At 50.2% G+C, this 12,997-nt stretch overlaps 1 protein-coding gene and 1 long non-coding RNA gene across 2 annotated transcripts in view; one reads left to right on the top strand and one right to left on the bottom strand.

Moving 5' to 3' along the window:
• Ssc4d (scavenger receptor cysteine rich family, 4 domains) overlaps nt 1-3,141 on the top strand; it is a 12,415-nt gene extending 9,274 nt beyond the window's left edge. The window contains exons 9-11 of the mRNA XM_005396898.2: nt 3-278; nt 1,247-1,324; nt 2,090-3,141. Coding sequence (XP_005396955.1) covers nt 3-278; nt 1,247-1,324; nt 2,090-2,406 — 671 coding nt within the window. The 3' untranslated portion in view covers nt 2,407-3,141. The remainder of the gene's footprint in view (nt 1-2; nt 279-1,246; nt 1,325-2,089) is intronic.
• Nucleotides 3,142-9,741: 6,600 nt separating this feature from the next.
• On the bottom strand, nt 9,742-11,636 carry LOC106149871. The gene is made up of 3 exons (XR_001236321.1): nt 11,510-11,636; nt 11,348-11,418; nt 9,742-10,125 (listed from the first exon to the last, which is right to left on the bottom strand). It is a non-coding gene; the product is annotated as an uncharacterized LOC106149871 (long non-coding RNA).
• Between the last annotated feature and the right edge of the window lie 1,361 nt (nt 11,637-12,997).

Here is a 12,997-nt window from a genome sequence, read left to right as displayed (position 1 = left end):
GTGCCGCGGCCGCGTGGAGGTGCTGTACGCCGGGGGTTGGGGCACCGTGTGCGACGATGACTGGGACTTCGCGGACGCGCGCGTGGCCTGCCGCGAGGCGGGATGCGGGCCTGCGCTGGGCGCCACGGGCCTCGGCCACTTCGGCTACGGCCGCGGCCCCGTACTGCTGGACAACGTGGGCTGTGCGGGCACCGAGGCCCGCCTGAGCGACTGCTTCCACCTGGGCTGGGGCCAGCACAACTGCGGCCACCACGAGGACGCCGGCGCGCTCTGCGTAGGTGAGCAGGCACCAAAGTCTGGCTCCGCGGGACTGGCCGGGTGAGGAGGGGCGGGGTGGGGCCTACGTCAGCACGCACGTCAGCGATGGTGTGGGCGGGGCCGCGCGTACGTGTACTGCGGCGCGGTCTGCGTGAGGGGTCTCTGCGGCACTGCAGCGGGAGCTGTCCGCAGAGATGAGCGTCGCACCCACCAGCGTGCTCTGCGGCTGCGCGGCAGTGGGGCGGGGCCGGAAGGGAGCGCCCTCTGCAGTGTTAGAGTAGGGCGGGGTAGTATGGCGAGGCCAGGTTCGAGCTTGTGAAGGGCGGAGCCGCTTGCTACCTGCTGAGTCAAAGACGTGCAGAGCTCTAGTAGAAAGGCAGGGAGAATTAATGTCTTTACTGTTCTAGCCTGTGAGTTATGGAAGGGGCGATGTAAACAAGATGTTTGCAGAATCTGGCAGGATTTTGTAAACTGCTTCTTCTGTTCACTGATTGCTACTGGAAGAGCTTATAGTTACCCTCATCTGCCGCCCAGACCTAGTGGGCCCTCTGCCCTCCTGAAAGACTTGGCCACGAAGGGCTAGGCCACAGGGGTTCTGTCTTGGACCCTTGGGTCAAATTAGCACAGCTTTATTTTTTAGTACCGTGGATTGAACCCAGGGCCTTTGCATAGGGCTACATCCTTGGCCGTTTTCGTTTATATTTTGAGACTATGTCTTGCTAAGTCCTAAATTGCTCAGGCTGAGCTCATACTTGAGATCTTGACTCAGCCTCCCGGAGTGCTGGAATTGCAGGTATGCACCACCACACCCAGCTCACAACCTCCACTTTCAGTCTTAAGGAACAGGAAGCAGTTTTTCAGGAACCTGTGAAATCTATTCTGTCTGTCCCTAGAAATGCTTCCCTGGGGAGGGGAGGAGGTGACCTGGCCCTAAGGAATATTCTCCCCAGTGTGACCGGAATCTTTTTCTCTGTCCTTCCTGAGCAAGGCCCGGAAGAGCTGGGATTCCAAGTCCAGCAGGATGGTTCTGAGACCACCCGGGTGCCCACTCCTCGGCCCAGGGATGGTAGGTGCCCACAGCTGTCTGAAAGTGAGGCGGAGACACCAGGATGGGACAGACCTGGGTTGAGAGAGGTCACAGCAGATGTGCATCAGGTCCTGGAACCATGACCACGGGGGTCTCAGGCCTCCTCATAAACAGGAGTGGGATGTCCAGAAAAAAGGAGCTAAGTTTTAAACTAGGACAATCTAGAAATTTCTAGAGTAGGGGTCAATATTTGGGCATGGGGAACCTGTCCTAGGGAAGGAATGAGAGTTCAGAATTTAGTTCTGGGAATCAATGGAGTGAGGGGGAGACTATGATGACCTTAGGGGTACATAATAGGACATAATCAGTCTCCACAAAGAACTGGCCTGGGGCTGAGGTACCGAGATTATGAGCAAAGGACTAGGGAGAACCCAGCTCTTGGACCACGGACGCTTTCGTCGCACTTTCTTCCAGCCTCGAGTTTTTGGGTGGAACTGCTGTCTACTTTATTTTGGTTTTTTGAAACAGAATCTCTCAGTGTAGTTCAGGCTGCCCTTGAACTCACTCTGTGGCTGGGACTACCCTTGAACTCACTGATTCTCCTGCCTTAGCCTCCCAAGTGCTGGGGGTCACAGGCGTTCACCATCATTCTCAGCTGTAGTTGCCCATCCTAATTTAATCTCATTTGTCTGAACTCATGGGGGCCTCCAGGGCAATGCTGTATCTCCCAGAATTACTCTTCACCTCCTCTGGCCTAGCATGGGAGGTGGCCTTTTCTAACCCCAGGCTTGACCCCACACACAGGGCACCTGCGTCTGGCCAGTGGAGTCCACCGGTGCGAGGGCCGCGTGGAGCTCTTCCTAGGGCAGCGGTGGGGTACCATTTGTGATGATGCCTGGGACCTGAGAGCGGCCAGTGTCCTGTGCCGCCAGCTGGGCTGTGGCCAGGCCCTGGCAGCCCCTGGCGAGGCCCACTTTGGCCCAGGCCGAGGCCCCATCCTCCTGGATAATGTCAAGTGCCGCGGGGATGAGAGCACCCTGCTGCTCTGCTCCCACATCCGCTGGGACGCCCACAACTGTGACCACAGTGAGGATGCCAGCGTCCTGTGCCAGCTGTCATGACCCAGCTGGCTCTGCAGACCACCTCTTTGGGGAGCCAAGTGTCACCTGGTCCTCCTCTTCCAGGAAGCCCTCTTTCTCCAGGAAGTTGTCCTCCACTAGGAGGGCCTCCTCCTGTGACTTTTGCAGTTCAAGCAGCCCCTCTTTCCCCGTGCCTAGAAGAGAGACTGCCCAGGCAGCGTGGTCCTGCACGGGGACCTGTACCCCATCGACTTCATTATGTGACCTCAGCCTTTCATCAGCTGTTGAGGGCCCTGCATCTGACAGCCCATGCAGCCAATACAGAAAATAGAGGAGAGCAGATCAACTCTTCTCTTCCTGAGCGCTCCTATTCCAGCACTCCTGACCCTCCCTACCTGGATCCTGACCCAGGGGGCTCAGTGGCTCTCTGCAAATGGGGTTCTCCCCTTCCCCTCGCCTATCTTGGGAGCCACAAGAAGAGGTAGGCAAGAGGGACGCACAGCCCTCCCCTTAGACTCTCAGGAGCTGTGGAAGAACCTGGGTCGTCGCCCTGCCCCTCCCTGTGAGGGCCTGGACTCAGATGGTGCTCAGCTGGACAAGGGGGCTGGAGGGGCCAAAGCAGGGACAGCAGTCCCTCCCTGCAGCTGGAACCAGCATCTGACTTCTACTCCCCCACCACAGAGCCTCCACTTTGCAATGGCAAAGAAGCCTGGGGCCTGTAGCCACCCGTTCATAGGTGCCAAGTCAATAAAGCATTGTCCCCGTCTTTTCACTGAGCTCACTGTTTTAGCAGCAGTGCATTATTTGTAGCAGGACTCTCTCTCGGGAGGAAACCAGTGCGGGGATGGAGGGCAGCGGCCCAAGAGCATCCTCCGGGAGCTCTTGCAGGCACATCCCAGAAATGCTGACTCACTGTGGCAGGCCTCCAGGGCCTGGAGGATCCCCTGGACCAGCTCCTCTAGTCTTTTACATATGCAGACACTGAGATCCATCAAAAGGAAGGGGTTTGCTCAAGGTCACCTAGCAAGATACTGGAGTCCCTGGAAGAGACAAAATTCTTGAGAGAACGCAGGAAGGGAGATGGGAAACAAAGCAGGTGTTGGGGGCAAGGGGGCTCCTGCCAGAGCTGCTGCGTGACTTGGAAATGTCGGCTGTCCTGCCAGGGGTCAAACCCCTGCCCTTCAGGCCCTGCCTGCAGGCTCTTTCTGCTGGAACAAATGACCACAAATGAAGTGTCTCAGAGCAACACAAATTTACTGTTTTACAGTTCTCATGGTCACATGACATGGGTCTCTCTGGTTTGCAGTTGGTGGCCTTTCTGGACGTGTAAAGGGAGAAACTATTTCCTGTTCCCCACTTGTAGAAGCTGCCTCTCCTCTCTGCGAGCTTATGACCTCTAGCCAGGGATCACATCACTCTGACCTCTGCTTCTAGCAACTCACCTCTTCTTTGACTCTGTCTTTCTTCCTCTTTTTTTTTTTTCTTTTTCTTTTTCTGTAGGTACTGGGAATTAAACTCAGGGTTTTTGGACTGAGCTACATATCTCCTAAACATCTTTAATTTTTTTTTTTTTTTTTTTAAATTTTGAGACAGGCTTTTGCTAAGTTGGTAAATTGCCAGGGCTAGGCTCAAACTTGCAGCCTAGGGTCCTCCTGCCTCAGCCTTCCATACTGCTGGGATTACAGGCATACACCACCATGCCCAGTTAACCCCATCTGGAAAATCCTGGATAGCTTCCCCTTTCCAAGGTTCTTCTTTTAATCTCATCTGCAAAATCCCTTTAACCGTATAAAGTAACTTCTTCACAGGCCCCAGGGATGGGGACATGGACATGGTGAGGCTATTATTTGTCCCTTCTCAGGCTCAGCCGAAGAGTGATGTGGACACTTTGGCGTCAAATTCTATCAGCTTCTGACAGGAATGGCTTCATCTCCACTCACCAGGGAGTTCTCTGAGACCTATTGTATCACCGAGAGATGGGGATGTAGGGATGACAGAGGGGAAAATGCCTCCTTCCCTATCGAAGCAAAGCCCTCTCTCCAACATTCATTGATCCTCACAGCAGCCCTGTGGAGGATGTACTGTTATTGTCCCATTTTACAGACTGGGAGACCTGAGGCTTAAGGAGGAGAAAATGATTTGTCTAAATTTGCATGGTCACTGGGCACGGTGGTGCACGCCCGTAATCCCAGCACTCCGGAGGCTGAGGCAGGAGGACTGAGGCAGGAGGATTGTTGTGAGTTCAAGACCAGCCTGGGCTACAAAGTGAGCTCAAGGCCAGCCTGAACTGCATAGCGAGACCCTGTCTCAAAAAATAAATAAATAAATACATAAATAAATAAATTTGCATGGTGGAGCCAGAACAGGAGTGAATCCTGATGCTCTTTTTTTCTTTTTTTTTTTTTCTGGTACCGGGAATCTAACTCACGATCTTGCGCTTGCCAGGCAGGTGCTTTGCTGCTGAGCGAAATCCCCAGCCCCCCTGATGCTCTTTTTAAAATCTGTGTTTATGGTGCTGGGGATTGAATCTAGTGCCTTTGCACTGACCTACATCCCCAACCATTTTATTTTTTAATTTTCATACAGGGTCCTAAGTTGCTAAATTACCCCGGTTGGCGTCAAACTTGTGGTCCTCCCGCCTCAGCCTCCTACAGTGCTGGATCACAGATGGGCACCACCACGCCCAGCATGATGCTCATTAATCGTGGTTACCAGCATGGAAAGTTCTCTCCCTTCTTGGCACAAGGCAGAGTGGCATTTCCATATATTTTGTCATGGTGGCGGTGCTGGGTATAAGCCCCGGGTCTCACCCATGCTAGGCAAGTGCTCTACCCCTGGGCTGCACCCCCAGCTCCTACTCACTGTTTCATTCAGCACACTCTGGTGCTCTCTGTGCCAGGGCCACCTGAGGTTGAGCACATGGATAAATAAGATAGGGTTTTGCCAGGTGTGGTGGTGCATACCTGTAATTACAGTACTCTGGGAGGCTGAGGCAGGAGGACCACAAGTCTGAGCCCCGTCTAGACAACTCAGCAAAATCCTGTCTCAAAATAAAAAATCGACTGGGGATGTAGCTCATTGCAAAGGCTCTAGATCCAATCTCCAGCACTATAAAAGAAAAGAAAAAGATGGATATGGTGGTGTATGCCTCTAATCCCAGCACTTGGGAGGCCGAGGCAGGAGGACCACTGAGAGTTCCAGGCCTGCCTAGCCTAGATAGTGAGTTCAAGGGCAGCCTAAACTACATAGTGAGACCCTGTCTCAAAGAACCAAAAACCAAAACAAACCCAAAAAAGGGCTTTTGCCAATAAGAAGCTCACAGAATAATCTTGTGTTGACTTTGAGTGACCTACTTACCTTCTCCTGAAACTCAGTCTGCCACACTCATAACTTTGTCATCCAGATCTAAATCTGAGCGGGGTGTGGTGGCGCACGCCTGTAATCCCAGCACTCGGGAGGCTGAAGCAGGAGGATAGTTGCAAGTTCAAGCCTGGGCTACAAAGTGAGCTCAAGGCCAGCCTGAACTGCAGAGTGAGACCCTGTCTCAGAAAGACAAAAAAAACCCACAAAAACTAGATCTAAATCTGAGTTCCCCTGTTTGGTGCATAGCACTGCTAGCATCAGCCAGAAACTTGGCCAGAAACCTGTTATCCTCAACAAGTCCCAGCCCCGATGACTAATTAATCACGAGGTCCTCTTTATCTTCCCAACCCTGCCAGAATCTGTCCCTTCTCTCCATCTCCACTTTTCTGACCAAGGCCACCTCGTTGTTTCCCAGGCTCTGACCCATTCCCCACTGCACAACAATGAGTGTGCTCCTGTTTGCAAACACAGCGGTGGTCCTCCCCTACTCCAGCCCCTTGCATGGCTCCCCAGTGCTCTTCCTCAGTGCTTTAGATCAGTTCCCAAAGACCCTGCACAGGCCAGCTCTGCTTGTGCTCTCAGCATCATCCCTTGGCCTCTTGCTGCCAAAATATAGCCAGGCCGAACTACTTTCAATTCCTCTGATGTCTGGGCTCCCTTCCCACAGAGGGGGCCTCTGTACACGCTGTCCTCTGTCTGGAATACACATCACTCTTTCCTCCTTCCCTTTAATCAGCTCTCACTTGGCCTCCGGCTTCCCCTGCACCAACAGCCCCATCTGGTCTGGCCCGGGGGCCTCCACCCCGCCCAGTGAGCACACTTACCCTGCATGTCCAGAACGCTGCCTGACGTGTGTCCTCCACCAGCCTGAGGGTGAGGACTGGGGCTGCCCTGCTGTGTCCTGCTCTGTGCCCTGGACCTTACACACAGTGGGTGCCCAAGTAATACTTGTCAAGAAAATGGAAGACCAGCACAAAGTCTTCTGGAGCACCGGCTAGGCCAAGCATTATGCTGAGCTCTGAGGCTACAGAATAAGCTGACACCAAAGCCAGTATGGTGGCCCAGATACGGTAGCAGGATTGAAGCAAGTTTAAGGCCAGCCTGGGCCACACAGTAAGCTGACTTCATTAAAAAAAAAAAAAAAAAAATCCTAGATCAGGTTTCTATTTACATGGGGCAAAGATGACCTTCAAGAGAAGAAAATGTGGGCTAGGGGTGTGGCTCAGTGGTAGCGCGCCTTCATCACATGTGTGAGGTCCTGGGTTTGGATGTGATACCTAACACCTTAAAGAGGATGACAAGCCACTGAACAAATCAACATATCTAAAGTGAGCTGGGCATGGTGGCACATGCCTGCAATCCCAGCACTCTGGGAGACTGAGGCAGGAGGACTGCAAGTTTGCATTCTGCTTTGGGCAGTTTAGCAACACACTGTCTCCAAATAAAAGGGCAGGGGATGTAGCTCAGTGTGAAGACTCTGAGTTCAATCCCCAATACTAGAAGAAGAAAAAAAGTCATATAAAGTAATAATTTGTGCTTTAAAGAAAGTGGGGTGTGGTGCTGGACCTCTAAGAAGGTGAGGCTTGAGCTAAGCCTAAGCAGCTGAGATGGCTGGTCATGAGTCTTTCAGTTATGCAAAGGTATGAGATGGGAGGTTGCTCAGTGGTACAGCACCTGCCTGGCATGGGTGAGGGCCCTGGGTTCTATCCCCAGTACCACCAGAGAAGCGGGGAGGGAGGGAAGACAGGCAGAGACAGAGAGAAGACAGAAAGAAGAAAAAAAGAAGAGAAAGAAAGAAGGAAGGAAGGAAAGAAAAGAAGGAAGGAAGGAAGGAAGGAAGGAAGGAAGGAAGGAAGGAAAGAAAGAAAGAAAGAAAGAAAGAAAGAAAGAAAGAAAGAAAGAAAGAAAGAAAGAAAGAAAGAAAGAAAGAAAAAGAAAGAAAGAAAGAAAGGGAAAAAGTTTGGTGTGGTGATGCACACCTGTAATCCCAGCACTTGGGAGGCTGAGGCAAGAAGGATCTGAACTACAGAGCAAGACCCTGTCTCAGAAAAAGAGAAGAAAGGAAAGAAGGAGGGAACAGTGATCAGAACAAAAGGATCATGGTAAGAGATGACTCAGGACTGCTGGTAAGGGCCGGTGCACTCCAGGCTTTCTAGGCCAAGAGGAGGAGCCTATTCTAAGGATGGTGAGAATTCACTGGAAAGTGAGACAGACCTCCCAATGTCAACTAATTAAATAGCTCCTGTCTTTCAACTTGTCCCCTAAAAGGATCCAGGGCTAGAGATATTATACTTCAGGACCAGAGGGGTTGTCTAGTGTGCATGTGGTCATTTTCGATCCCCAGCATCTCTCTCTCTCTCTCACACACACACACACACACACACACACACACTGCCAGGATATCATCAAATCAGGATATGCAGCATCCCTACCACAAATCTCAGAAATTCTCAGGGAGTTTAGATTCTGCTAAAGTCTGCTCCTTGCCTTTTGCTGATTTCTAAATCTACCACCTGTTTTTTTCTGTTTTTGTTTATTTTTTTCTTCTTTTTTTTCTGGTCTTTTTTGAGACAAGGTCTCACTATGGAGTTCAGGCTGGCCTTGAGCTCACTTTCTAGCCCAGGCTGATCTCAAACTTGCAACGATCCTCTTGCCTCAGCCTCCCGAGTCCTGGGATTTTTGCCTCCTCTAAAATTCTCAGAAAAAGAAAGAGAAGAAAGGAAAGGAAGGAGAGAAAGAAGAAAGGAAAGGAAGGAGGGAACAGTGATCAGAACAAAAGGATCATGGTAAGAGATGACTCAGCGCCTGTTTTTGCCTCCTCTAAAATTCTCATTTTTCCTGTTCAATCAGCCACACCCTTCACCCCCAAAGTACCACTGATCCCAGGCTGTGTGGATAGCACGCTTGGCTGATGAAGTGGAGCAAGGATCCAACAAAGAACCAGAAACTGAGAATTAGATACCCTGTTTTCGAAAGGCCCTAGTGTGTTCACCCCATCTCCATCAACCCTCCTGCCCCCTCGAATTCCCAGATCATTTTCTGGGACATTCTCTACCCAGTGCCCCACCCTCTTTCCTACAGCCTCTTCCTTTCTCCTTTTGGTTTACCTCCTTATTGGTTTTCTCCTTTTGGTTTATTTTTGTGCATTCTTTTTCCCCCCTCCCTCATGGTATTAGGGATTAAACTCAGGGCCTTGTTCAAGCTAGGCAAGCAGTCTAGATCTGAGTTACACCTCCAGGTCTACTTTTTTCTTTTTTGTTTCTTTTCTTTTTAGACAAGGTCTTGCTGTCCAGTTCAGGCTGGACTTGAACTCATAAAGTAGCCCAGGTTGGCGTTGAACTAGTGGTAATCCTCCTGCCTCAGCCTCCCAAATGCCAGGATTACAGGTGTGCATACCATGCCCAGCTCAGGCCTGCTTTTTTTTTTTTTTTTTTTTTGTCTTTTTGAGGCAGGGGCTTGCTATGCAGTTCAGGCTCCCCTTGAACTCACAAAGTAGCCCAGGTTGGCGTTGAACTAGTGGTAATCCTCCTGCCTCAGCCTCCCAAATGCGGGGATTACAAGCATGTGCCACCACACCCAGCCCAGGCCTGCTTTTTAAAAATAATGTGTTTTTTTGTTTGTTTTGTTTTTTGAGATAAGGTCTCTAAATCACTCAGGTTCCCAGCCTGTGCTCCAACTTTTGATCCTCCTGCCTCACCCTCCCATAATGCTGGGATTATAGGCATGTACCACCACCTCTGGCTGCTGCAGCTGTTTTGTTAACTCATCCTGGGTATCTAACACAGGTCCTCTTGTTTTTATTTTTAAAATTTTTTTAATTTTTTGTCTTTTTGAGACAGGGTCTCACTATGCAGTTCAGGCTGGCCTTGAGCTCACTTTGTAGCCCAGGCTGGTCTTGAATTCGCAACGATCCTCCTGCCTCAGCCTCCCGAATTCTGGGATGACAGGCGTGCACCACCATGCCCAGCTAGGTCCTCTTGTTCTTAAGCACACAGTATACCATGGAGCTACATGCCCAGCGCAGTAACAATTTTATTGAGATATAACTTCCATGTCATAAAGTTCACCCTTTCAGGAGATTCCATTCAGCGGTTTTTAGTATATGCAGAGGGCTATGCAACCATCACCACTACATAACCGCACACACTCCCAAAGTCTTCATACCCATTAGCAGTTACTACCCATTCACACCCCCTCGTCTCCCTGGAAACTACTAATTTACTTTCTGTATCAATTTGCCTGGACTAAGCATTTCATACAAATGGACTTCGGAGTCTGGTGTCTTTCACAGAGCATCGTGTCTTCAAGATTCATCCAGGTTGCAAGGGCCTATGTGTGTATGGACAGATGAACGGGTAGTGCCCATATGGGGTATGTGCACAGTGGCGCACTGCTCAGCTGTAAGGGATAAACTTGGAGTCATCTGTACGAAAATGGATGCAACTTGAGACCATAATGCTAAGCAAAATAAATCAGACCCAGGTTAGATATTACAGGGTTTCTCTTATATGAGAAACTCACAGTATAAATGATTTAAAGAGCAAAATAAGCTGGGTGTGGTGGCACACACCTGTAATCTCAGCACTCAGGAGGCTGAGGCCGGAGGATCACTGCAAGTTTGAGCCAGCCTGGGCTACATATTGAGACCCTGTCTGAAAAAAATAAAGTGCAAAATAAAAGGCACTAGGAAAGTTTTGCTATTGGGAAGGAGATCTACGGATAGAAGGGGAGGGGAAGGAGCAAAGGAGAGGAGGACGTGAAAAAGGACCAAGGTGTGATCTATGTACATGCACCAACTGCTCACAGCGAGTGTATTCATTATGTATGGCAAACATGTACTTAAAAATGATTTATCTAGGGGCTGGGGATTTAGCTTAGCAGCACAGCACCTGCCTGGCAAGCGCAAGGTCCTGAGTTCGATTCCCGGTACTGGAAACGCCCCCCCCTCCAAAAAAAAGATTTATCTACATTGTAACACGCAGTATATATTTTTTTTATAATGAAATGTCATTGTATGGATTTACCAAAATTATGTTTCCCCTTTCGTCTGTTGATGAACACTTGGGTTCTTTCTACATTCTCTTTTTTTTAGTTGCCAGGGATGATGGAACCCAGGGGCCCTCATGCTAGGTAAGCGCCCTGCCTCTGAGCTACACCCTGGCCCTACCCTGTGATTACCCTGAATAATACTGCTGTGAGCATTCGTGTACCAGTGTGTGTCTGAGAGCCTTTTCTATTCTCTTGGGTGTACACCTGGGAGTGGCACTGCTGGGTCTTATGGAAATTGTTTAACATGCTGAGGAAAGACACTAGTTTTGCACACCAGTTTCTCCATTTGACTTCCTATCAGCAAAGGACTGGGGTTCGCAGTTCCCAATTTCTTTACATTCTCACCCACACCTGTCATTTCTCTTTGATTTTTTTTTTTTTTTTGTCTTTTTGAGACAGGGTCTCACTATGCAGTTCAGGCTGGCCTTGAACTCGCAAAGCTCCTCCTGTCTCAGCCTCCTGAGTGCTGGGATTACAGGCGTGCGCCACCAAGCCTGGCTTCTCTTTGATTTTTGAGACAGGACTCGCTGTGTAGTTCAGGCTGGCCTGGATCTCTCAGCGATCCTCCTACCTCAGCCTAGCAGGATACTAGGACGACAAGCGAGCACCGCCATGTCCAGCTGGAAAGGTTTTTTCTTATCTCTGTATAGAAGAGAAACTAAAGGTCAGCAAAGGATCGAGAGTTTTTCTGGGTCACACAAAAACAGGAAGGACCAGGTCCCACGGTACCCACCTCGGCCCGCAAATCCTCATCCTATACTCTAGCAGGACAGGTCAGCGGGGCGCGGCGTGGCTCAGCCCTTTCGGGCGGGTCCAGTAGCGCTTTCCTGCTTAGTCATGCATGGCCTCCCCACTGGGCGTCGCCGGGCGGGGCTGGAGACCGAAGAGGAAGTAGGGGACCAACCGGGTGAGAATCCAGGCCACACCCCTGGCTCCAAGGCTGCTTCCTGATTGGAAAGTCTGGAATGGCACAGCCAATCACAGCAAACTTCAGAGTGCGGGTGGGGCGGGACCAAAAGTGAAGGACACTTTCTCTCCAAATCCTCCCATCCTGCCGCACCTACGGGGGTTTTAGAGGCATCTGGCTAGGCTACTGGGAGGGGTGGGGTAGGGTGGCGTGCTGAGCTTTGGCCCAGCCTTCAATGGGATTTGTGTGTGTGTGTGTGTGTGTGTGTGTGTGTGTGTCTTTTTTTTTTTAATTTTAAAAATAAAAGGAGGAAAACATTAACAGACAGACAACCTTTTACAAAATAGCAAAAGAACAGTACAGACAGTATAGGATTACAAACAAAGTGGTAGGAAATTGACAATGCTTGTTGTATTACATATTGATATCTTCAAAGTGGTAGTGTGTGTGCCTTTTTGAGACAGGGTCTAGCTATGCAATTCAGGCTGGCCTTGAGCTCTCTTTGTAGCCCAGGCTGGTCTCGAACTCGCAACGATCCTCCTGCCTCAGCCTGCCGAGTGCTGGGATTACAGGCGTGCGCCACCACACCCATTTTCACTGGGTTTGAAGAGAAGGGTGGAGAGGGGTCCCCAAAACTGCTGTGAAGGCGATCTTTTCTGGTTTGGACAGCTACTGCCAGTTTACGAAAAGCGATTGACATGCTGTCCCAGGGCTGGGCTGCGGTGTTTTCTCTTGTTTTTGAGAGAGCTTTTAAAAGACCTAATTAAAAATCTCAGTTAAAACCAGAGGCAGAAAGGGAGTGCATCGCCCCCCCCCAAACACACATGCGCACCAGACTGAGGTTTTTTAATATATATATTTTTTTCTTCTGGAGTTGATTCTGGTGTTCACACTATGCTACATCCCCAGCCCCTTTTTTATTCTTCAAGTATTTATTTATTGTAAGTCTTACAGCCTGAGGGAAAGAACCCAGGGCATTTGCACTGAGCTATATCCCCAGCCCCTCTTAAGCTCATTTTGTAGCCCAGGCTGACCTTGAACTCGCAACGATCCTGGGCCAAGTGCTGGGATTACCGGCCTGTGCCACCACGCCCAGCCCCAACCCTATTTTTAATTTTTCTTTTGAGATGGGTCTCACTAAGTTCCCCAGCCAGTACCTGAACTTTCCATCCTTTTGCTTCAGCCTCCCAATGCACCACCATGCCCTGCTGGAATGGAATTACAAGCATATACCACCATGTCTGGCTTTATTTGTTTGTGTTTGTTTTTTGAGACAGGCCTTGGCTATATAGCCCAGGCTGGATTTAAACTCAC

Source organism: Chinchilla lanigera, unplaced genomic scaffold (genome assembly GCF_000276665.1).
Source record: "Chinchilla lanigera isolate Chin_1 unplaced genomic scaffold, ChiLan1.0 scaffold00055, whole genome shotgun sequence".
Taxonomy (NCBI): domain Eukaryota; kingdom Metazoa; phylum Chordata; class Mammalia; order Rodentia; family Chinchillidae; genus Chinchilla; species Chinchilla lanigera.
Note: the sequence above shows the minus strand (reverse complement) of the source record. Positions and strands in the feature narration are given on the sequence as shown.